General features: G+C 39.3%; 1 protein-coding gene across 2 annotated transcripts in view; it reads left to right on the top strand.

Moving 5' to 3' along the window:
- Positions 1–22,889, top strand: part of rbm27 (RNA binding motif protein 27) — a 124,252-nt gene extending 101,363 nt beyond the window's left edge. The window contains exon 21 of one of the 2 annotated variants that reach the window (XM_067996070.1): positions 19,074–22,889. In XM_067996070.1, the coding sequence (XP_067852171.1) occupies positions 19,074–19,157 (84 nt within the window). In that variant the 3' untranslated portion in view covers positions 19,158–22,889. Of the gene's footprint in view, positions 1–1,412; positions 1,762–19,073 lie in introns of those variants that run through there. The other variant, XM_067996071.1, reaches the window with a different exon arrangement.
- The last annotated feature ends 1,147 nt before the right edge of the window (positions 22,890–24,036 follow it).

Genomic DNA, 24,036 nt, shown 5'->3' with positions numbered 1-24,036 from the left:
GTACCAAATGTTGAAATTCTTTTGTCGTAAAATATTGCCTTTAATCCCTAACTTAAACCATGAGCGCACAGTCCAAGGTTCCCAAGTAAGTAGCCATTTCATTTCACTTCCTCAGATCACAGCAAACTTTTCACAGAACAATATAAATCTGAATCAAACCATTGATCACAGCTGTAATGTTTGGTCAAGTTTGGATGCACACTTTTAAGGGGTGTTTTGGGACTTTTGGTTGGGTGCAATTTAAAATTATGATCCTTTGGAATTCTGGTTATAATAGAAAATTCTAACTGTAGGAACACTTGAGGGAGTGATTGGAGGCAGAGGAACAAGTTTAAAAGCCATTTTGAGTTTCTGTTGCTTGATTATTAGGTAGGACACATGGAGTTGATTTAGAACATTAATTTGGTACTGTCACTTGACTGAACGGCAATTATTTTGACTTTCAAGCTTAGTTGAATTAGAGTATGGTACGATGGTTCTTTGTCTGCAAGCTGAAAAATAATTTATCTCTTTTTAATTTAAAAAAAATAGTAATTTGTGTATGTAGGATTGCAGTGGTCAACCATAACACATCAAAATGCAGCTACAGATGTTACTAATTTTTAGGTAAATTTCACTTGCAATAAAAATGGCAATTTTTGATCCTGATTTTTATATGATTTAAGAAAAAGTTAAATACTTGACTTAGGAAACCCAATTTGCTATTAGATATGAAGTTATAAATACTACGGCACTGAAATTAAGTGATGGGATCCTAGTGTGCAAATGCTTAATATATTTATCTGAAATTTGTGTCTCTACTATGTTAGTAGTGGTGTTCTCTGCTAAATTAGTTCAGAGAGACACTTCAGATAAACCCAATAATCATTCATATACTAGAAACCCAATAATCATTCGTACACTAGAAATCCAATAATCATTCGTACACTAGAAACCCAATAATCATTCATACACTAGAATCCCATGGCCTAACATCAAGGTCCAGGAGTTTAGGTGTAACACACTGGAGGAAACTTGCTGCACTTTTTTTTTATATATCTTCCTTTTCCTGCTTTCGTTTGATTCATTTGAATGATCGATAGTTCATTTTATAAAACTGGAGCTGGGTCTTGAACAAGTACTTTTTTAAAAAAAAACTTAAATTGCTTAGATTTTCAATTTACAGCTATGTAGAAATAAATCCATATATGCTTAAAGGAATGAGCTTCTCCTTAATTTGCGAGTAAATATATGAATATTTTAATTGAGTAGTCAGTCAAGTAGAACGAAAATTGCAACTGAGAAGCTAGGGTAGTTCAAACACAAATAATAGAACCCCATTGTCAGGTTAGTTTGTTACAGGGTTGTAGATACGGATTTTTCCAGCCCCATCTGCAGGGTTTTGTTTAAACAAATATTATGTGTAATTCCAGCTCCAGGGACACCAACAGGAAGGAGGTCAATGATGAGGAAACTATAGCTGTAATACATCAGGCATATGATGAACAGAGCAATTAATTGAAAAGCCCAGCACTTGTTGCAGGACTATGTGTTATGGCACGTACTCAAATGCATTATATAACATAACTACAGAAAAAAGTGAAGTAGGGAAAATGTGAAATGCAATAAATCCAAGCATCATATATTTCCTGTCCCTCCCACTCAAAACACTTCCCTTCAGAAAGCAAGACAAAGCTGATACTGTGATGCATGCATGTATGTATGTAGCAGATGAACTTTATGTACCAAAGAATCTTGAAATAAAACATTTTGTTGCCACTGTTTTGGAAGTATTAGTATGATGTCATGTGTGTGATACCTGATGCCATTTAATAAAAAAATCAAACAAAAAAAAAACTAGTTTCTGGTGGCACTGATTTTGCCAAAACGTAAAGCTCAAAAATTTGTAGTATTTATTTTGTTCTGATATGAGGTGTCTGGTAGGCGCACAAGAGAGGAAGGTTAATTTTCAGGGTATTTTTTTTTTAAAAAAGCACTTCAGTTTAAAGGTGGACAATTAGCTAAGTGAAAGTGCCACCTGTACTAGATTTTTAGTTGTGTGGAAAGGTTATCAGTAACTAGTATCAAATCACTGATAACTTTTTCATCTCATTCTTAACTTTACCATCGAATTAGTCAGTAAATACTAAAGTCGGAATGGAAATGATTAGTTGGTGGTGGTGCTGTCTGACAAAAAAAAAATTGCTGTTCTCTAGTTCAACTATAGGGTACCTTGTGTATTTTTAACTGCCCTCTGCCCCTTCCTAAAAACCCTGTGACAAAAATGGAGTATTTTTTCCCCATAAAATTAGTTTTAAAACACACCAAAATGGAAATTGTGCATTCATTTAAAAGTGGAAATATTGGCTAGAGGGACAGAAGATCTTCAGTAACCCTTTGAAGGGCCAAAATTTTCCTGAATATGTGAATGTTTCGATTGCAAAACTCGTCCAGGATGAGCGTACCACCAGAACAGTTACAGTAATCAACTCAAGGAGACTGTTTTGTCCTGATCCAATATGGGTCAATTGGATGGATGGTGTCTTGAACCAGGTGTGAATGAGACTTGTGAACAGCCTAAACAGACAGGCAGTCACCATCCTGCCTTTGCATTTATAGGTTGTACAGATTGTCATTTTTCAAGTCAATTACCTCCATCTCTTGAATTGACTTTCATAGGGCTTTATAAGTATAGTATAAATTTCCTGCACATTTTATGTATCAACATTTCGGTTTTAGTCTGGCCGCAGGGATGGAATGCAGCTTTGTGGGTATGTGTCTATATAAATCCGTCAATGAACCAACAAATTGCAGTCTTTAAGGAATTTGTCTATTTCTTTATGAAAAGCATTTGTTTTGTCCTAAGTTCTGCAAGGAACTTTTCAAAAGATCTTATCTTATTGGTTTGTCTGTTTGATCCTTCGTGAACAGTCTCCAGACTGCTGAATTTGAACTGATTCAATATCTTGTATTGCTGCTTCATTGAATAACTCTTAGCTGTTAATAAATCTGTTTGATGGTTTAGTTTGTTATAAAAGGTGTTTGGAGTGGCTGATACCCGTTTTGTCAAGTGACCTACCGTAAAAGGGTTCATTGTTTGCTTGGGGCCTGCAGAAGCTTGCATTTTGTGCTCATAGGGAGCAAGGGTTTGCTTATGGAAGCAAACTGTCACATTGGGCTTGAAATGAGAATCTGGTGTGAGCCTACATTATAACAATTGGTAGCAAAGAAAGTAGAAGTTAAATCACTTGCAGACCAAAAAGGCTGAAATTAAATTAAACAAGCAGAAGCAATCAGTATCAAAAAATGAGTATCAGGGCAATGAAAGAAGTGGATTGTGAGTTACAATTAGCGCATCTGTCTATAGAGGAAAAGGTCAAAGGATTTGCACGCTAGTTAGAAGTACTTAGAGTGGAGGCTGTAAAGGACCAGCTTCCCGATTTCTCTGCGCTCCTCCAATTCTGGCCTCTTGCGCATCCCCGATTTCCATTGCTCCACCATTAGCGGCCGTACCTTCAGCTGCCTAAGCTCTAAGCTCTGGAATTCCCTCACTAAACCCCTCAGCGCCTCTCTCCTCCTTTTAAGATGCTCCTCAAAACCCAACTTTTTGATCAATCTGTCCTAATAGAACCATTACAGCACAAAAGGAGGCCATTCAGCCCATCGAGCCTGTGCTGGCTCTTTGTAAGAGCAGTCCAGTTAGTCCCGTTCTCCCGCTCTTTCCCCGTAGCCCTGCAAATTTTTTCTCTCTCTCTCATTAAGTGTCTCCTTAAATATCTCCTTAAGTGGCTCAGTGTCAAATTTTGTTTGATAACGCTCCTGTGAAGCACCTTGGAAAGTTTTCACTACGTTAAAGGTGCTATTTTTTTTTATTCGTTCATGGGATGTGGGCGTCGCTGGCAAGGCCAGCATTTATTGCCCATCCTTAATTGCCCTTGAGAAGGTGGTGAGGAGCCGCCTTCTTGAAACACTACAATCCGTATGGTGAAGATTCTCCCGCAGTGCAGGGAGTTCCAGGATTTTGTCCCAGCGATGATGAAGGAACGGCAATATATTTCCAAGTCGGGATGGTGTGTGACTTGGAGGGGAACGTGGAGGTGCTGTTCCCATGTGCCTGCTGCCCTTGTCCTTCTAGGTGGTAGCAATCGTGGGTTTGGAAGGTGCTGTCGGAGAAGTCTTGGGAGTTGCCTCACGTCCTGTAGATGGGTACACACTGCAGCCACAGTGCGCCGGTGGCGAAGGGAGTGAACATTTAGGGTGGTGGACGGAGTGCCAAACAAGCGGGCTGCTTTGTCCTGGATGATGTCGAGCTTCTTGAGTGTTGTTGGAGCTGCACTCATCCAGGCAAGCGGAGAGTATTCCATCACACTCCTGACTTGTGCCTTGTAGATGGTGGAAAGGCTCTGGGGAGTCAGGAGGTGAGTCACTCGCCACAGAATACCCAGCCTCTGTCCTGCTCTTGTAGCCACAGTATTTATGTGGCTGGTCCAGTTAAGTTTCTGGTCAGTGGTGACCCCCAGGATGTTGATGGTGGGGGATTCGGCGATGGTAATGCCGTTGAATGTCAAGGGGAGGTGGTTAGACTCTCTCTTGTTGGAGACGGTTATTGCCTGGCACTTGTCTGACACGAATGTTACTTGCCACTTATCCACCCAAGCCTGGAAGTTGTCCAGGGCTTGCTGCATGCGGGCGCGGACTGCTTCATTATCTGAGGGGTTGCGAATGGAGCTGAACACTGTGCAGTCATCAGCGAACATCCCCATTTCTGACCTTATGATGGAGGGAAGGTCATTGATGAAGCAGCTGAAGATGGTTGGGCCTAGGACACTGCCCTGAGGAATTCCTGCAGCAATGTCCTGGGGCTGAGATGATTGGCCTCCAACAACCACTACCATCTTCCTTTTGTGCTAGGTATGACTCCAGCCACTGGAGAGTTTCCCCCCTGATTCCCATTGACTTCAATTTTACTAGGGCTCCTAGATGCCACACTGGGTCAAATGCTGCCTTGATGTCAAGGGCAGTCACTCTCACCTCACCTCTGGACTTCAGCTCTATTGTCCATGTTGGACCAAGGCTGTAATGAGGTCTGGAGCCGAGTGGTCCTAGCGGAACCAAAACTGAGTATCGGTGAGCAGGTTATTGGTGAGTAAGTGCCACTTTATAGCACTGTCGACAACACCGTCCATCACTTTGCTGATGATTGAGAGTAGACTGGTGGGGCAATGATTGGCCGGACTGGATTTGTCCTGCTTTTTGTGGACAGGACATTCCTGGGCAATTTTCCACATTGTTGGGTAGATGCCTGTGTTCTGGCTGTACTGGAACAGCTTGGCTAGAGGTGTGGCTAGTTCTGGAGCACAAGACTTCAGCACTAAAGCCGAGATATTGTCGGGGCCCATAGCCTTTGCTGTATCCAGTGCACTCAGCTGTTTCTTGATATCGCGTGAAGTGAATCGAATTGGCTGAAGACTGGCTTCTGTGATGGTGGGGATATTGGGAGGAGGCCGAGCTGGATCATCCACTCAGCACTTCTGGCTGAAGACGATTGCAAACGCTTCAGCCTCGTCTTTTGCACTCGTGCTGGACTCTGCCATCGTTGAAGATGGGGATGTTCACGGAGCCTCCTCCTCCCATTAGTTGTTTAATTGTCCACCACCATTCACGACTGGATGTGGCAGGACTGCAGAGCTTTGATTTGATCCGTAGAATCACTTAGCTCTGTCTGTAGCATGTTGCTTCTGCTGTTTAGCATGCATGTAGTCCTGAGTTGTAGCTTCACCAGGTTGGCACCTCATTTTTAGGTGCGCCTGGTGCTGCTCCTGGCATGCTCTTCTACACTCCTCATTGAACTAGGGTTGATCCCCTGGCTTGTTGGTAATGGCAGAGTGAGGAATATGCTGGGCCATAAGGTTACAGATTGTGCTGGAATACAATTCTGCTGCTGCTGATGGCCCACAGGGCCTCATGGATGCCCATTTTTAAGCTGTTAGATCTATTCTGAATCTATCTCATTTAGCACGGTGGTAATGCCATATAAATGCAAGTTGTTGTAAATGTGGTGGAAGCACTGCGTGTCAGCGCAGGTTCGAACCTGAGGAAAATTACTGTTGCGCCAGCACACGGGAGGCGGTACTGAAGTATGAGATGGAAAAAAAGAAGCACTTGAACTGTTGGAAAAAATGCTTGCTGATGACAAGTCCGGTGAGTGAGAGCCCATAACTCAGTGCAGAATAATTTTACTAAATATAATCATCAGTAAGCATCATAAGTGAGATGAGGAGATTTGGTGCCGCCATTTAATGGTGAAGCACTTACTGCATTGTCATGTATGGATCCCATGGACGGTGTGGACCATGATATTGTAAAATATGCAGTAATTACTGCTTATGACTCAACGTCTGAAGCATACAGGTAGAACTTCTGAAAGCTCTGATTGATGCATATTGAGATCTGGCAATCGAACTGGACATATATTTGGAAATTATAGTTGCAAAGTGAGAATATAGCAGAGTACATAGAGCTAAGTTGATTAATGTTAAGAGATCATTTTCTGGAAGTGGTTCCAGGTGATTTATAACTCTGACCAAGAATGCAAGATCCTGAGTCAGCTGGCTGAGTGAACTGAGGGCTCTTGATGGGGTGGGTAGACTCCTCCACTGTTTACACAGGGGTGCACCAGGAGTTGCTGGAGTTTTAATCTGTGGAGCAGCCAAGAGGTATTCAATCCCAACTGTTATACACAGGTGGAATACAGCAGGAGTAATTTCTGGTCCAGGCGAGGAGCCAGGGCACAGTCAGTAAGACCAAACCCAGCTGTAAGAGATGAGGCTCCTGAGTGTGCAATAACTCTGAAGGAAATCTGGCACCAAACTTATGCCTGATCACAGTGAGCAAGTGGCCAACAGATGTCTTACAGTATTTATAAGGGTTGCCTCTGGAAGTGGACTTTTTCTTGAGCATGAGAAAGAATATCTGTAATGAACTTGAATCATAACACTCCAAAAGACTTGTATCTCAGCTAACAGTGGTGAAAAAAGTACTAAGGAAAAGGAGGAAATCACAGATATCGGGATAGTTATATTAGAATACTGAGAACTACTACCAGAATTTCAAGTTGTAGATTTACTTAATATATCATTACTGAGAGCTATAATGTCCTCTATTACTGTCCTGTAATATTTCAGAACAAAAATCAGAATCAATGCTGAAACCAGTGAAGCAGAAAACATGCAATGTAAGCAATTATTGAGCAACCAGATCAAATATCATGCTTTTAATAGACTGCAACCAAATGTGGGTATTGGAAAAAATACTGGAATGGTTGTGTTCTCTGAAAGCTTGAGCATTGTACACTAAAGAAGGATCGGAGAAAATGGATCTGCAGATATAAAACTAGCTACAGTGATGAGAAAATCATTTTGTTTGAACGTCTGTATGGTAAAGGTGCTAAACTTAAAAGCAAGTCGAAGATATTTCTTTTGACTGCTGTCTTTCTAGTGTGGAGCTTTGAATTCAACATAACCTAATTATTTGAATAAAATTATGCTTTTCACTCAAGTATGTTCATTTAGAATTGACACAGGGTTGGTCTGGGTGACAGGGATTACTTTCAGATTAAAAAATGAATTGGCACCCTTACACATGTCCTTTAATGCCTCAGTTTTCCCCTTTTTCTTTTGGTGAGTTCTTCTACACACACACTCGTAGGTAATTCATTATTTGCCCGTTTGCGTGACAGCCGTACGTTAGTGATGTATTCCCAATAAGTAGTGTTCAAATACATTCCGGTCCTTTTTCCCCAGTGTGTTACTTGTCCTGAAATTGGTATTCCTTTCAATGTTCTGATTGAGTTGAAGTGCATTATATGCAGTAAAATAAGTGTTTTGTTTTTAAATTAAGACAAATTGTCCCCTTCAAAAAAAAAGTCGCTCGACCAGTACAGTTAGTTTAACCCTTGTTAGGAATGTGCTGGTGGATTTTTTTCAGTCTGTGGTACAAGTGTATGTTGTGCATAGGATTTATCCTGTTCAGGGATATAATCCCAGAATTGGAGTATAGCAGCTCATTGTTCTCTATGGCACATATACCAGCAACCAGAAAACAACTGTTTATGGTTGATTGCATAATCTAATTCCCTGCCACCAGGCTGGGAATCAAAGAAACATGATTCTGTTAGATGCTTTTGTCTCATAAGCATCTTGCTCGTTGGGATTGCCAGTTATTCGATCTTGCTGTGCAAAGAGGTGCATGGTCTTTATAGGGGACACATTTGCTTATATTTATTAATGATCTTTGAGGTTATTGAAAGTAGAACGTCTTGGTTTATGAACATAATCAAGCTGGTATTAAAGTATAGTTGTGCAGTTTAGGATATGTTTAGGTGTGATAGTTTAAACCAAACATTGAAAACATTGTTTTGTATGGCATTGATGTATTTTTCATCTCCATGTTCTCTGTGTTGTGACTTGCAGTACGTTCACACCCAAAGAGGTTTTTGTATTGGTGGAATCCTTCGGAATATAAACTTTCCATATTGGGATTAGGAAACTGAACATGGTGACCCTAGAAATGAAGCAACTGTTGTCTCAGAATGTTTGCAACACTTGTGGCTTTGTCTTTGGCGTGCATGAGTTGATGCCATAAAGAGCAGTCTGGTAAATTAACCTCAGCTTTTTGCTCAGAGCTGCCTCCTGTGGCACTGTTGGGTTCTGGAACATCTACTTCAACAAAATGTCTGATAGACCTAGCAGATGCACTGAAACCGACAACAGTTTTAGAAGGCTTCTCCAGTTGTCTCCACCTGAATTGAGTCATGAGTTAGTGCAGATTCACCCTGTATGTTTTGAGAGAGAATTACTTGTTTTTCCAGTGACAGCTCTGCCATATCTCCACAATCCTGCAAGTGGAGACACTGTCACTCCTTGGAGCAACTTGAGCCTACTGAACATCCTTCTGCTCCTTTGAAGATGATGCTGGGCAAAAGTTTCTTTTTGATCCAATCATAGAACTACTGGTAGTGACAAAATTAGATTTTTTAATAATGTAAATTGCTAGTATAAGGCCTACAAAGAAGCGTTTTAGTACCTGTTTTATTTTGTAGCTCAGTTGGCTATGACCCTTTCACAAATTGCTCCAAGATCAACACTGTCGTAAATCAAGCTTGACTTTAGATGCTTTTGTTTTGCATGCTCAGTGAGGATTACCAGCTTATAGACCTATGGGGCAAAAAAAGGAATAATCTGTCGAGGATCTTTTCTAATCTCTATTAATAATCTTGATTCGTTTACTGCACATGAAGTGTGTTAATTTTGTGGATAATACTCAATTTTGTGGGAAACTAGGATGTTCCGTGGAGAGGGATATAATTCAGAGAGATTCATAGACATTTAGTAACAGGGCAAATAAATGACTGATGACATTTGATGTCGCGAAAGGTAAGGTCCTGGGCTAAAAAGAGCAAATGTGACTACACAATTAAAGACACATTGTTAAATAAGGTGGCAGATGTTAACATGATATGAATTACACATTGACAACATTGTATTATATGATGCAATTACCAAGGTAAATAGAATATTTAGCTGTTTAAGTAGACCCAATGAATCTTAAGAGAAAAAATGCAGTATTGACACTCTAACATTGATAAGACCTCGTGTTGTGTTGAGCTTTGTTATAGTGATGGCAAAAGATATAGAGCTAATGGAAAGAATCCAGAGATCACTAAGCTATAAAAGGTAGGTAAGAAAGCTCAATTTATTTCCATTGTGAAAATAAGATGAGAACAAGAGGGAGGTGATACAATCCAAGTTATTTAAATCATGAAGAGAATCGATAAAGTAGGTATAAAAGCATCTCATAGAACCAGGCAAAGAAAATTGGGGGACAAGCCACTAGACAATTGTACCATGATGAGTAACTTCATGTTTGAGTTCATGTTTGGAATAGACTGCAGTTGAGGACAGTAAACACTGACTCAGCTGAAGCATGCAAAAAAAAAGTATTGCTGTTTCGTTCTAGAGTGGGGTCAAAGTGAAAATGGCCTCTTTGTCAGGCCATTTTCACTTCACCTTGTTCTGGAATGAATGATGAGCCAAGCAAGATTACATTTTTTCTTCTATCTGCCTATGTTTAAAATTCTGTTAGAGGTAAATGATGCCAGCAAGGACTAAGCTTAATCAGTGACAAGTGTCTGTTTGCTCAGTGTGCTGAAAGATCCCATCTTTCATAAGAACAGCCATGCTCAGTTGCTTCTGGTAGAATGGGAAACAGTCATTTCGGACTATGGTCAATCCTTTGTCCCTCCTTCAACTTCTATGGTTGGAAAACCCACAGTAATTGTACCTTTTGTGGTTAATGACAAATCTGGTAGCAACTCACAGTCACATCTACCCTTATTTAAACAATTGGTAAATCAGGGCCCTTATCTTAGAATGTCAGAGGCCAAGCCCTCGTACAAATCCAGCCTGTTACATACTTAGAAATTCAAATGCACTACCATCCGGGATCGTTTTATCTAACTCTTAGTAGTTGTAAAAATTGATTAAAATAATGGAGCTGAATTTCTGAGGCCATACCGCCGGACGCCAGCCATAACCAGCGGAAGTCAGAACGGTGTGGAAAAACAATGGGACCCAGATACAGCCTCCACTTGCCCATTACAAGGTCAGTGAGGCGGAGGAGGGCAGGACTGGAGTTTTTGGGGGGATGGTGGGTGGCAGCACTCCCTACACTGGGAGACCTGGTGTAAGACTGAAGACTGTTATGCTGTCAGGTGAGGTGTACTGGCTTCCAGCAGGGCACAAATGGGCCTCACTGGGGCAGGCCAGGGAAGGAACGTGGAACCCATGGAGATGGCATTTTGTTTCCAAAGATTATAGTACCAACTTCCTTACACAGGGGCCAGAGTGGAGACATTATTTCACCTTGAACAATTGGGCCTACTGAGAATCCTTCTGTTCCTTTGATAACTGACATTTTTTTTAATTGCCAGTTTAATGCCCACAAGGAAGCGTTTTAGTTCCTGTTTTCCATTGGCCCTATGCAAATGAGTTGCCTTCCCACTGACCCTGCAAACTCTGGTGATTAGCACTAGAGGGCCCCAGCTAGCGCATAAATACTGGAATCACATGTTATGGATTTTTGGCTCCTGAATATATATTGAACGGAAGGGCTCAACCAACCCGTCAAAATAATGCTTTACTCTCGCATTGGGATTTGAGAACTTTATCAAATCTCACACTGCACAAACTAAATCTTATAAGGGCAGAGATCCATTTTCAGGATAAGCATGCAGTTTTCTGTTTGATAAAGGAGTAACATCCTCAGTACAGCTGCCTTCTCCAGCTAAGTTTGTGACTGGAGACTCACTTCTTTCTTTCTCCACATATTGGGATTGGTAGTGGCAACCGTATTTGTTGTCCTGGTAGCCATTTTTTTTCTGGCTTGCCCAAAAAAATTTAGATGGGCCTTGGTATTAAAGAGTTTCTCTTAACACCCCGAGCGGAAAGCTGATCTTTAAGGATCAAGAATTTTGTTAGCATTGTTGATTTGTGGATCAAGTGCCCAAATCATTTTCTTCCTCAGATCTTTTCCATTGACTTTAATTGCAAATGCTTTCCTAGATGGATGAGCACCTCCTCTCAGACATTACATAATTGAGAGTGAAAATCACAATTACACACAAATTGTCTAGGATTGTTAATTCTCATTTACTGGAGATTTGCCAATAATCGCTAGTCATCCAGTGGTTAAATAAACTAGAGGACTTAGTCATTTACCAACACAAATGGTCTTTACCCTAAAGTAATTATAACTTTTATTTCATTAGTTATTCATTTTCATTTTGTTCTTTTGTATGCCTGTTTTTCAGAAGTTATCTCCAGCAAACTTAACATCTGCTCCTCTAATACAAATATTTTAGCTCACCACCTGGTTTATCTCGGTATTTCCAAGCATTGTTGCCTTGATCTTGCTGGACAAAACCCCTTGGTTTTCTCTATTTCTTGAATAATTATTATTCAGTTTGTTTTCTTTATTGGAAATCAACACTGCTTTAAGGGATCTCCAGATATCGTGGATTTAGAATGGCTAGATTAGAAAGGTGGGGACTATTACCTTCCATAGCGATGTGTTTTAATTATTTGAAACGAAAAGGCATGGCACACACACACACACACACACACACACACACACGTGTTGGTCAGATTGAATTGGCAGCAATAACTGAATGGTAGTAGGAATTTTAGCACTGGAGTCACAAGATAATTTTTTAAGACTATCTTATTGGCACGTTAGTCGGAATTTACCCAAGTAACTATGGGTCCCTTTAAAGGAACTGAATAATTAGGGAGAGTAATATTGTTCTTACTGTTCCCACTTGGGCTCCATGCAGCAACACATTAGTCACTGGTTGGTGGAGCGCATGTTTTTTTTTTCCTGATTCTTCAGACATTAAAGCCCAACTGAGGAATTTTTCCAGTGAACTCTTGGAGCAATCTGGCTTGAAAGAACAAACCCAGTGAATGAGGGTTAGCATTTAAACCTGGAGAGGTATCCACAATAATGATCCTCAAATACTCATTCCAACCAAGTTGTATCATTCACATGACTATAGTTTCAATATCTCCATCCTGGAGACCTATTGTTTGAGGGAGCACTACTCTGATGTCTTCTCCATTGGGCTTCCTCTCATCAGGTATTTTTTTGAGATTTCATTGTCAGGCTAGTTGGGGTAGAACTACCAATACTTGCTGTATACCAGTTATCCTGCATGGTTAAAGACTAAATCTGCAACAGGGTTCAGTTTTGAGCGTAGTTTGCTCCATTATTAGTTTTCATTGATGCACAGATTCTCCTTTTCTTCCCTCTTTTGTGCCTAGCAGCACAATACAACCCATTTCCTCCGGTGCTTTACAACCAGCAGATCATACTCTGGGTTCTTCCGTAACAAAGCCCTTGACTGACAACCCTCGTTAGGAGGAGCAACTGTATTTAATGGGTGGGGGGGGGGGGGTCACTCCTCCCACTGGGCGCAAGTACTCTGCTGAATGTCAGCCCAGTGTTCAGAGACTGGAACTCTTATCTCCACTTGCTGGAATGCCTGGAGTGGGTTTTGAACCCATAACCTTCCGACTCACTGGTGGAAATGCTACCACTGAGCCAAGTCTCACTCGGCTGCACAGGTTACTGTAGGCACATCATGGCAGTTCTGCAGCCGCAGATAGAAGTCTAAACACGTTATTGCTTTCCATTATCTTGTTCAGGAATAATGCTTTCGAAGAGTGACAGTCACACATTGGTTTTAAGAGGCACCATAAGCATCACAGTCCAAATGATAATGCCAGACCAGAGAACGTGTCAGTGCTCATACCTTATCCCTGCTGCTATCACAGCTGTCTTGTATATATTTTGGACAGTTGGAACTTCTGCAATCCCAAAAGGAGCCTGTCCAGACCTCATCTTTATAGTGATCTGGTTCCAGACTGACTTGAGAAAATCCCATTATGAAAGGAATGTGTTTTGGATATCCAGAAATGAGATACCAGGAAAACCCAACATCAGGGTGTTGAGGATAATTGCAAAGTGGTATTACACTGGAGTCTTGATGTGGTCAGTTCACTTGAGCTCCTTGTACAGTGACTGTGCAAGTACTCCTGTCTCTTACAGTTTGTGAGGATGGAACATGGTTTCTCAGACCTCCTAGTAAAGTGTATTTTAGAATATTTAATGCAGAAATAGGAATAATATTCTGTGGAGATGTAACAATAACCCCAATCTTACGTAATAAATCCTAAAGTCTTGATGCTGACTGACAGGTCTTCTCTTTCCCAGTGCAACCTGTTGTCCAGTACCTAGGTGACGGAATGAAATTAAGTAGCAGAGGTGGCAGGAATGCAGAGTTATTGCTCTTCCTCCTCCCTGCGCATCACAACTTAGTCAAAATTTAATATACATTTTTAGCATTCAGGCTGATTAAATTTAGCTTTGCTATTGCACATCTAAATTAGAATCATTTGAGAACAAATTTCTATACAGTTTACTCTCCTTAACTCAAACCAACATATTTACTATTCCATAACTTGTAAAGGCTGTTCAAATTAAGAGCAAGACATATAGCTTAAGAACCTTGAGTTTTAAAATGTATGCTGTTGTGTTTTGCTATTTACTTTGAAAAGTTGAAAAATTAAAAGTTTAACAGAAATTTACAATATCCATTCATTTGGACCAATTAGTAACGATGTAGAATAAATGATAGGCTCCAGTCGTTTGCAAATAAACCAAATGGGCACGTATCTGACAAGCCTGAAAATTTAAGAGACTAACTAGTGTGTGTGTTTGCATTGAGGCTATGGTTTTAAGAGGCTACGATTATTGTTTTATGCATCAGTTTGTGCTATATGACTTTGGCAGCTTAAAAATAAACTCTTAGTTTGTCTTGTTGATGTGTGGTATAAGGCTGATTTATTTCTGTTCGCAGCAAGTTTCTCGTGCACTGCAGCTCTCAAGAATCACAGGAGGTGCCCAGCTGGACTATTCCCTGGCTTTGCTTTAGTGCCATGTGTTGATGGCTCAGTTCAGACTAGGTATACAACAAATACCAGAGACAGACTCATGATACCATACCATGGTACATTCTGCTACAACTAGCCCCCTCCATGTTGTGTGCAGCAAGTTTTCTGTTGAGAAAGTTGGACTATATTGTTTTTCTGATGAACTTTACATTGATGAATATTGAGCCGCTTTCTCCAATCCACAGTAATGCGTGGTGACTGGACATTGTATTTTCTAATTGCCTTGTGCTGGTTTGATAATGGGGTGTGCTGGTTTGTCATTTAAAAAAAATATTTATTTACCATTGCAATAGCTAGTATGGACAGGATAAAGCACTATGCATGCATTTTTATTTAATAATTCAGGCATTGTGTACAGATCATTGGTGATTTGCTGCCACTGTGTACAGTTATCAACCTATATAAGTTAATCTAACTAAATTGGAAACTTTGTATGGGTAATGAGAAAAAGGACTATACCCGGTATGTGACTAAAAGTGGGAGATGGAGAACATTAATTAAAATAACTGGCTTCATTTTACTAAGAGCATTTACAAAAATAGTTTTTTGTAAAAATTACTTGTCAATCAAGGTATTGTTAGCAAGCCACACACCATTCCAAGTTATCGCCACATGTTCTCTCCTCTCCTAGTCACAATTATGCGTATTTTATTTAGAGGCGCCTTGTTTTTAAGCAAGAGAGAGCGTTCGATCTGAAACTGCCTGTGGACCTCAGTTCATGCCTGAATGTTTTCATCGTATTCTTTGCATCTTATTAAAGTCTCTGAAAGATTAGCGATTGCATGGAATGCACAAAATCTAAGAAGACATGCTGAGAAACCGAGCAAGTAATGGGAACAGTGGAAACAGTGAGAAGGAAGAGCAAAGATGAAAGGCAGCAGAAACTGATAGAGAAGAAAATATCTTAAAATGAAAAAAGCTCAGTCTTGTGTGATGACGTTTGAATCAGCGGCCAATGTTTGCATAGTGAATCCAAAATACTGAGTTCAAACATGTCAGCATGGTGATTGGGGAAAATATATAATGTAGAATTGCTTAGTTAAAATAGAATTCCTTTTTCTTTCTCCAAAAATACCCACAAAGCCATAAAGGGTCGCAAGTAAAATTGGTCCGCCCTTTATTAAAATTAATTGTTCAAGTCACCTATATATTGCTCGGCTCTTTTTGTATGAACTCTACCACTGGATAATAATGTTTGAAAAAGGCGTAAATATTTATACCGTGCGCACACAATATGACCTTCTCCCTTCTGACAGAATATATAAACCATGCCTCCCCTCAGTCCCCATGTATCTTTCTTCCTTTCTTTCCCTTATCAATAACGAGACACTGACTTCTTGGCAAATCTTTTGTTTTGCCAATTCTCTCCCTGCTTCTGCTGAAGGTGCTGCCTGTTGCTGAGTATGTCCCATGAGCACCAGTCGCCCCTCCTGTACTCTCCCAGATGTCTTATTGTTAAAATACGAACCTGAACAATGAGTGTGGGCGGATTGTTCTGACTATGGAAGGTACAACAGCCCATCCTCATACTGTCCTCGGCTGACATCTATACATGTGCACTTTCTAGTATAAGTCACACAATAGCCATCGGGAACTCTGGCTGATTTTTTTTTCCCCCCTCAATCCAGGTGTACCAATACAATTGTTGTGCCCATCTACTGCCCTGATTGAGAACAGCTGTCTCACCATAGATCACAATTCTGACCTTTTGATCTGTATGGCTTAGTAACTCGGTCAGTGCTTTTACTCATTAGGCCGTAAATGCCCAAATTACATCCCATGGACCACATGGTCTCCAAGCTGTGATATTTCAGTTGTCGAAGCTCAGGCAACTCAGACCTCCTGTGTTTATATTTCTTCATTGCTAGTTTGTCCGATTTGAATTTTGTGGGACTTGAGAATACCTAGATCTGGTAATATCAGCAACTTGATAGATATATATATATATATATATACATATATAAATGATTGGGAACGTGGAGTTAATCTTTACAAATAGCCTCCGAGGCTCCATGGTACGCCACAATGAAACCCAAATGTACAAAATGTTTGGAATCCCCTGCAGTAGGCCTTTGAAGTGAGACACTAGACAAATATTTTACTAGTTACATATTCTAAATAAAAGTTTAAGATTCGTAGGCCAGTTGACCTTTTTATTTTTATCGGACCACAGGACATTTTACATTTGGTTGCCTCTGCAGCATTAGAAAGGATATTATTAAACTAGAAAGAGTGCAGAAAAGATTTACTAGGATGCTACCGGGACTTGATGGTTTGACTTACAGGGAGAGGTTAGACAGACTGGGACTTTATTCCCTGGAGAGTAGGAGGTTAAGGGGTGATCTTATAGAAGTCTATAAAATAATGAGGGGCATCGATAAGGTCGATAGTCAAAATCTTTTCCCAAAGGTAGGGGAGTCTATAACGAGGGGGCACAGATTTAAGGTGAGAGGGGAGAGATACAAAAGGATCCAGAGGGGCAATTTTTTCACTCAAAGGGTGGTGAGTGTCTGGAACGAGCTGCCAGAGGCAGTAGTAGAGGCGGGTACAATTTTGTCTTTTAAAAAGCATTTGGACAGTTACATGGGGAAGATGGGTATCGAGGGATATGGGCCAAGTGCAGGCAATTGGGACTAGCTTAGTGGTATAAACTGGGCGACATGGACATGTTGGGCCGAAGGGCCTGTTTCCATGTTGTAACTTCTATGATTCTATAATTTACTTCCTGTCATCAGTTTTTGGCTTGCTTTTAAAAATTGGTAGAACTATAGAAAATTGTATTTCCAACTAGGTTTCCATTAGCATGGCATTAATATGCCCCATCAATAACTTTAAAGTTCTTTATTGATTTTTCAGCAGATTTGATCAGCTTTCCTCTCTTCAGATTTGAGTTGCCTAATACATAGAAATTAAAAAGCAGAAACAGCCATTCGGCCCAACCAATCTGTGCTGATGTTTATTCTCCACACTGGCAGTAGTCCTGATCCCATGTTCCTGCCCTGTTCCCATATCCCTTTGCCAACCTATATAACCTATTTTTACCAGTTGACGTGGTCCCTACTTCAATCACTAACTCTGGTGTATAAAAAAAAAAGTTTCTCCTGCTCTCCGTGACCTAAATCTATCATTTAATCTTGTATCTGTGTCCCCTTGTTCCAGACCCTTTAACCATTAAAAACAATCATTTTTTCTATTTGCTCTGTCCCATCCCTTCATAACACCTCTATCAAATTACCCCATAATCTGATCTGTTCTAACGAAAACAGTCCCAATTTCCAAGTCGTTCTTTGTATTTGTATTTCCTCATGCCAGGCGGTGATCTAGTGAATCTCTGCTGCAGCCTCTCTATTGCATCAACATTCTTCTTGTAGCAAGGAGCCCAACTGCACACAGTATAGGTATTCCTACTGTGGTCTTACCTAAGTTTTAAATATATTCACCATTACATGTCGACTTTTATATTTTATGCCTCTTTCCATAAAGCCATTAACTTTTTTATCCACTTACAGTACTGTTTTTAATGTCTTGTGAACCCCCAAATCCCTCGACTCTTCCACATCATCCAACCTTGCCCCATTCAAAATATAATTGTTACTTTTTCTTACCAAAATGTACCACCTCACACTTACTGACATTGAATTCCATCTGCCACTTTTTTGCCCATTCCATTTTTGATCTTATGACTATCCTCTTGCAACTTCCTTTAGTTCTCAATGATTTACTGTGCCTCCTATTTTAGTATTGTCTGCAGATTTGTGCACCATCCCCTCTAACCTATATCCAAATCATTGTACACAGTGAACAGAGCAGTCCCAGAACAGAACCCTGTGGGACACCACTACCCACTTCCAACCAGTCTGAGAAACTACCCTTAACTCCATGGGGGTAATTTTAACCCCCCAAGAACGGGTGGGTCGGGGGCGGTGGGAGTTGAAAATAGTTGTTTTTTTGGGTCGCAACCGCAAAATTTTTGGACTTTGTATTCCCAGTGGGAAGCCTGTACTTTTACGCACCTATATTAAACCCGGAAGTGAAGCCAGGTTGCGGTCGTGACCCTAAAAACAACTATTTTCAAATCCCACCCGCCTCCAACCCACCCGTTCTTGGGGGTTAAAATCACCCCCATGTCTCTCTTTCTTCCCCTTCAGCTAGTTTTTAATCCAATATGCTATCGTTCCCGCACATCCATTCCCCTTAATCTTCGATGTGTTGAGAACTGCATGTGCACTCTTCGAGTAGTTGTGCTGAGGCAAATATTCGGAATGGTTTCTGATGGAAAAACACTTGAACCTGTTTGACCCATCTGTGCATACATTGCTTTAGTTTGCTTAGCTTGCATCTGGAAAAAGTGGTAGATTTATAGTTTATATATAATTTATAACTTTCTTTAGAAGTACTTATCTTTATCTTGCCAGACATTTTATATCAGATTTGGGTTGCTTGTTGGATGGTTTCCAAGGTTTTACAGTTTACCTGTCTGGAAACATTGTGCCATTAAGCTTTTTTTTTCTTCCCCTCCCCAAGGCATCAGAACCTGTGGATCCTTTCTTTCGTGAAGATGATGATGATGAAGAGGAAGATGATGAATCTCGCTCCTGGAGACGATGATGGGATTTAGAACTTTCACTCTATCATTATGAACTTTTTGTGCATTTTTTTTGTGTTTAAATATATTTACTAATTTTACAGAAACATTTTTATTGTATTTAAAGAAAAAAAATGGGTTTGCAACATTTTGGTGAAGAATACAAAAAAGCTTAGCATTTTCCTTTCAATGCTTTTAGGATACATGCTCCAAAGGAAGTAAATCACAGAATGTTTCAGGAAAAAAAATTGGGGAGATAGGGAATAACCAGATGTACATTCTGCTTGTAGCAGAGGTTCTTGTATGAATGTATATTAAAATTGTGTATATACTTTGCCTTTTTTTTTTGATCAGAAGAAAGAGCATTTAAGCCTGTAAGTAAATTTTTGATAGAAGTGTTTTTTCCCCCCCTTTTTTTTAAAAAAAAAGAACGATTGAAACACCAGAATAAATCTCGAAGGGAGAGTGCACTTGTAGCAAGTATTGAGTTCTATATAAAAAAATTTACAATTGGTAGGGCAGTGGAATGGTGGCTTTGTTAATGGGGGAATTCATCATAGTATAACCCTAAAGAGCTTTTATGTTTTTCCTCAGCCGTGTTGGTGGGGAAGATAGTGACCTGGTAAGCAAAAAGGATACTGTAGAACCAAGATGGTAGCTGTTAACCAATACTGAATTTACTTGGATAAAATACAGTAATCCTCGAAGATGAGGTATGTGCATGGTAAATGTTTACAAAACCATAATACATTTAAAGCTGCAATGTCCCACTAATTAAAATTTAAATACTAAACAAAATATTTTTATTAATTTGCTGTTTATTGCAACCTGTTTTTTTTAAACAAATGGAAATTTCTGTGCACCCTCATTGCTTGAGTTTGTTTTCTACAGTTTCTGTTTGCTGTACATTATTGATCTATTCTTATTCTGTTTGGTTTACTCTGCTATCACCCTAGGACACTTAAAATATTAAACATGGTAGTTAACCCATCGCATTTGATATTACACTGATTATGTGCTGAATAGGGGAATGATGTTGCTCTTCAGTGGATCAGTACATCCAATCTCTGCTGCTCTTCCCCCAATTCATATGTCAAGTATGCAAAAGAGATTTTTGTTATCATCAAGGAGTCTCTTCAGCCATCATTCCTGATTGCTATCCTGTGACTGCTACTGGGAAGTGCAGGTGTTTAGACATCAGCCAAGGACAGGGTGAACAGACTTCACATGTTAAGATCTGTGGAGTGAAAGAAAGTAGAATTATTTTCTTCATGAATAACATATCTGGGTGAGTGCTTGAACTTTAATTGCTATGGACCATTATACGAGTAAAATGGCTGTTTGCTATTGAAAGGCATTATGTATCACGTGGAGTAGTTTATCCACAATGACAGTCCTAATAATGGTAATCCACGTGCAGAAGCATCAAGCAGCTTCCAGTCAACATATGCTGTAATACATTCCATTTTTTTTGCACAAATAACCTGCTTGCCACAAAATCGGATTCAAGTATTGGGAGTTCAGAGTAAAATGTTGAATTTCTGTTGCAGTTTCTTATGTATTTTACTTACAGTAGAGTATGTTGCAAAATGTTGGCTCATTCTAATTTTGCTGCAGTTTAATCGACTATAGAAATAATAGTCGTCACAAAGGTTACACAGAAGTTCTGCAGACCTGATAATTTGTCCAGTGAAGGCAAAAGACTGCATACTACAAAAATTATTCACTAAACAGAAGTACTACTATGTAAAATGTTTGGGGATTTTAACTTTCTGAAATTAAAAGAAATATACAGTTATGGACATACTAACTTACATTTTCAATTTGTGTGGAAATGCAGCTTTAAATGGAACATAGACAGAGCTATTGCATATGCAAAAAATTAAGGTGAAATATGGGTGTGAAAAACATTTAATTAAGATGGTATAACGGGTGACCATTTTGCAGTTGCCCCTCGAGGTTTATTAAAAAAAATCTCAATTAACCCATTTGTATCTTGACCCAGCTGAAAGCCATAACGTGCAGATTGTGGGAGAGCCCAGTTCTGTACTGTAAGGGTTAATACCTTTTAGTATCTTGAGAATCCTGAATTTTTAACATCTGTGTTCTACAGTTCTTTTTTTAAAAAAAAATGTGACTGCTGCCTGGCATATTTGAGCGTTAGTTTTGATGATTATTTCAGAAAATGAAATGGTTTGATGTGAAGAACTGGAAACAGTGCCATCTTGTGATGAAGTATAACCCACTTACCATCATTCTATATTCTACCACAATCCACATCTGATATATACTAACTATGTGACTTCATAAATCACTGCAAAAAGCAGCTACTTCATCCTGATATCCGCTAACGGCGGTAATGGTCTGCTAGTGGAATCCTCAATAATGTCCATTCATGAACATTGCAGCATCTTATGCAACTGTCTTCAGTATTCTCGAGGTTGTTGCTGGTGCACATAACCCTTCTGTGTTTGAAAATGTAATTGGTATAAATTATATGAAATGGCTGATATTACAACTGACCAGACATAGAATAACCCTCCTTTCCCCATCCACCCCCCTCCCTCTTTGCATCAAAGTGAAATGATTTCAAGGTTGGAATTTAATTTTGGCTTCAGATAATTGTTTATTAAAAAAAATGGGAGGAGAAGGTTGACTATAACTTTTATGGTTTATAATGTCATCTGAGCCTGTCAGGTCACTGCTTTGTAATTACTCCCAGGTATCTACCTTGCCAGATGTCATGCCACCTACGCTATTCGATATACCATATGGTATACATTTCAAGCAAACATCAAGTCATTTCTGTATAAGTTTCATAAATACGCTTAGCTAGAAACTAGAAATCTTAGCTTAGTCTTCTAACCTAGCCGAGGTCAATCTTGGCTTTAGCCCATTGTTACGTTAAGATGTGGAATAGCCTTGACTGTTGAGATTGTCATTTTAATTTTTTTTGTCAGCTATTCTGTCTGATTCCTACAACCTTTGTTCATCCTATTTTTGTTTTACTTCCTTATGGTGCCTCTGCTTTCTTTGTTCTTATTCGTGTCGGTCCTTTTTGCTTTGTTCCATTTAATGTCCCGCACCGTTCAATTAGAACGCAGTTGGAAAACTGTTGTGACAAAGGGAGGGCTGCACTTTACTTGTGTCTTTTTAATTGGTATATCTCGCATTTGCCACCATGAAGAGGGAGGAGGGTTAACACTGTATAGTTTGAGGGGGATGCCGCCATGTGATCTTTGAGGGGAAATACCTTGGTGGATTTAACAAAAAAAAATGCATTTTGTGAAAGACTTGTTGCAGTTGTTTGAAGATGTTTAGAATTTGCCATTGTAGATTTTTTTTGTGGGGGGTGGGGGGGCCTGTCAGATATCCTATGACCTTTTTCTTTTGTAAGTAAATACTTGTATAATAGAGTTTATTCAGAATTGTGGACACGTAGAACATCAATGTATTTTTAGGTTGTTTATGCTAAAATGTGAATTTAGTGCAAGTTTCTTGCACTTTTCAGTAAAATGTTACTTCATTGGGTGATATTGTTGCTGAATTTGTAACAGTTTATACGTTTGGATTTATGTCTTTATTTCTGTTTTACTGATTGTATCTGAATTTCTAATAGAGCATGTTCACATTTGAAATAAAGTCCCACAATGGAATGGTTTGCAATATAAAATATTTTTAAAAATTAAAAAATTATACATATGTGGATATAGAGGGAAAAAAAGTAAAAGTTTCAAAAGAATGATTTAAAAAAATGGAAGACGTTTAAAAGAATGATTTAAAAAAAATGGAAAAAGTTTAAAAAAGAATGATTTAAAAAAAATTAGTCATCTTAAAAAAAAGAGAACCATTCCAAAAAAAAAATAACCAAGTTCCCAAAAGAGCTATAACCAATTGCACTGATGTGTTGGTGCTGTGTTTAGTTATTTTTTCACTGTTAAACGGTAAGTATATAATTCACCTTGCAAAAAAGTTGTCACAGAACAATTGCAATATGATATGTACAATGTGGTAAGAAAGTCTTGTTTAATTCTGAAGTGGTGGTGGGTGAGGTACCTGTATGAGCTATTTCACGGCTTCTAGAAGCATTGAATCTAAGTTTAAAAATGCCGTCACACTTATGCACACAAATGTAATTTGAAGAAATCCCAGGTAAAGTCCTAGGTTATGAGTTGGTAATTTACCCCGAGAGGAAAAGGAAAAAAAAAACGATGAAAGCTAAAAACTGAAATTGAGAGAGAAGAAAAATGCTGAAAATACATTGCGAGTCTTTCAGCATCTGTGGAGAAAAAAAGATGGGCTAACCAATATAGATCCTTCATCAGAATGGTCTGATGAAGAGTCTGCAGCTGAAACTGTAATTCACTTTTAAAGATGCTGATGAACCTTCTGTGCATTTCCAGCATTTTCTGCTTTTAAACAGTACCATGATTTAGTCTGTGCAGGTATATTCATCTCTCCTGTTGGCATATCTGCTTATAATCATCTTTCTGGCCTGTCTTTACCTTTGTTGTATTAATTGACTATGGAGCTGCAGTGTTGGTGTGGTTACGGTATCTTCTGTTCTCACTAAGTTCTCATACATCGTTAGTCATTCTTTGTTTCGCTCATTTGTAGCCATGTAGACAGTACTTCTTGTAAGTGGAATAAGCGAACTGAGCATGTTATGAAGATATTCTCCAACCGGCATTCTCATTAAGATTTTGAAAAGGTAAGGGCCACTTCTTATTTTCAGTGGTCAAGTGTAAGGTTGTAAAACTCATAGGATACATTTCTTAAAATATTACTAGAAACCCTGTATCTATATCCCAATGGTCTCACTGGGACTTAGTGTTATCTTGTGCCACCAAAATCCCCTTTGTAACCTTTGTAGGGTCTGGGGGCATAACATCCATTGACATT

The sequence above is a fragment of the Heptranchias perlo genome, chromosome 14 (genome assembly GCF_035084215.1).
Source record: "Heptranchias perlo isolate sHepPer1 chromosome 14, sHepPer1.hap1, whole genome shotgun sequence".
NCBI lineage: Eukaryota > Metazoa > Chordata > Chondrichthyes > Hexanchiformes > Hexanchidae > Heptranchias > Heptranchias perlo.
This window is presented reverse-complemented; position numbering and strand designations above follow the sequence as displayed.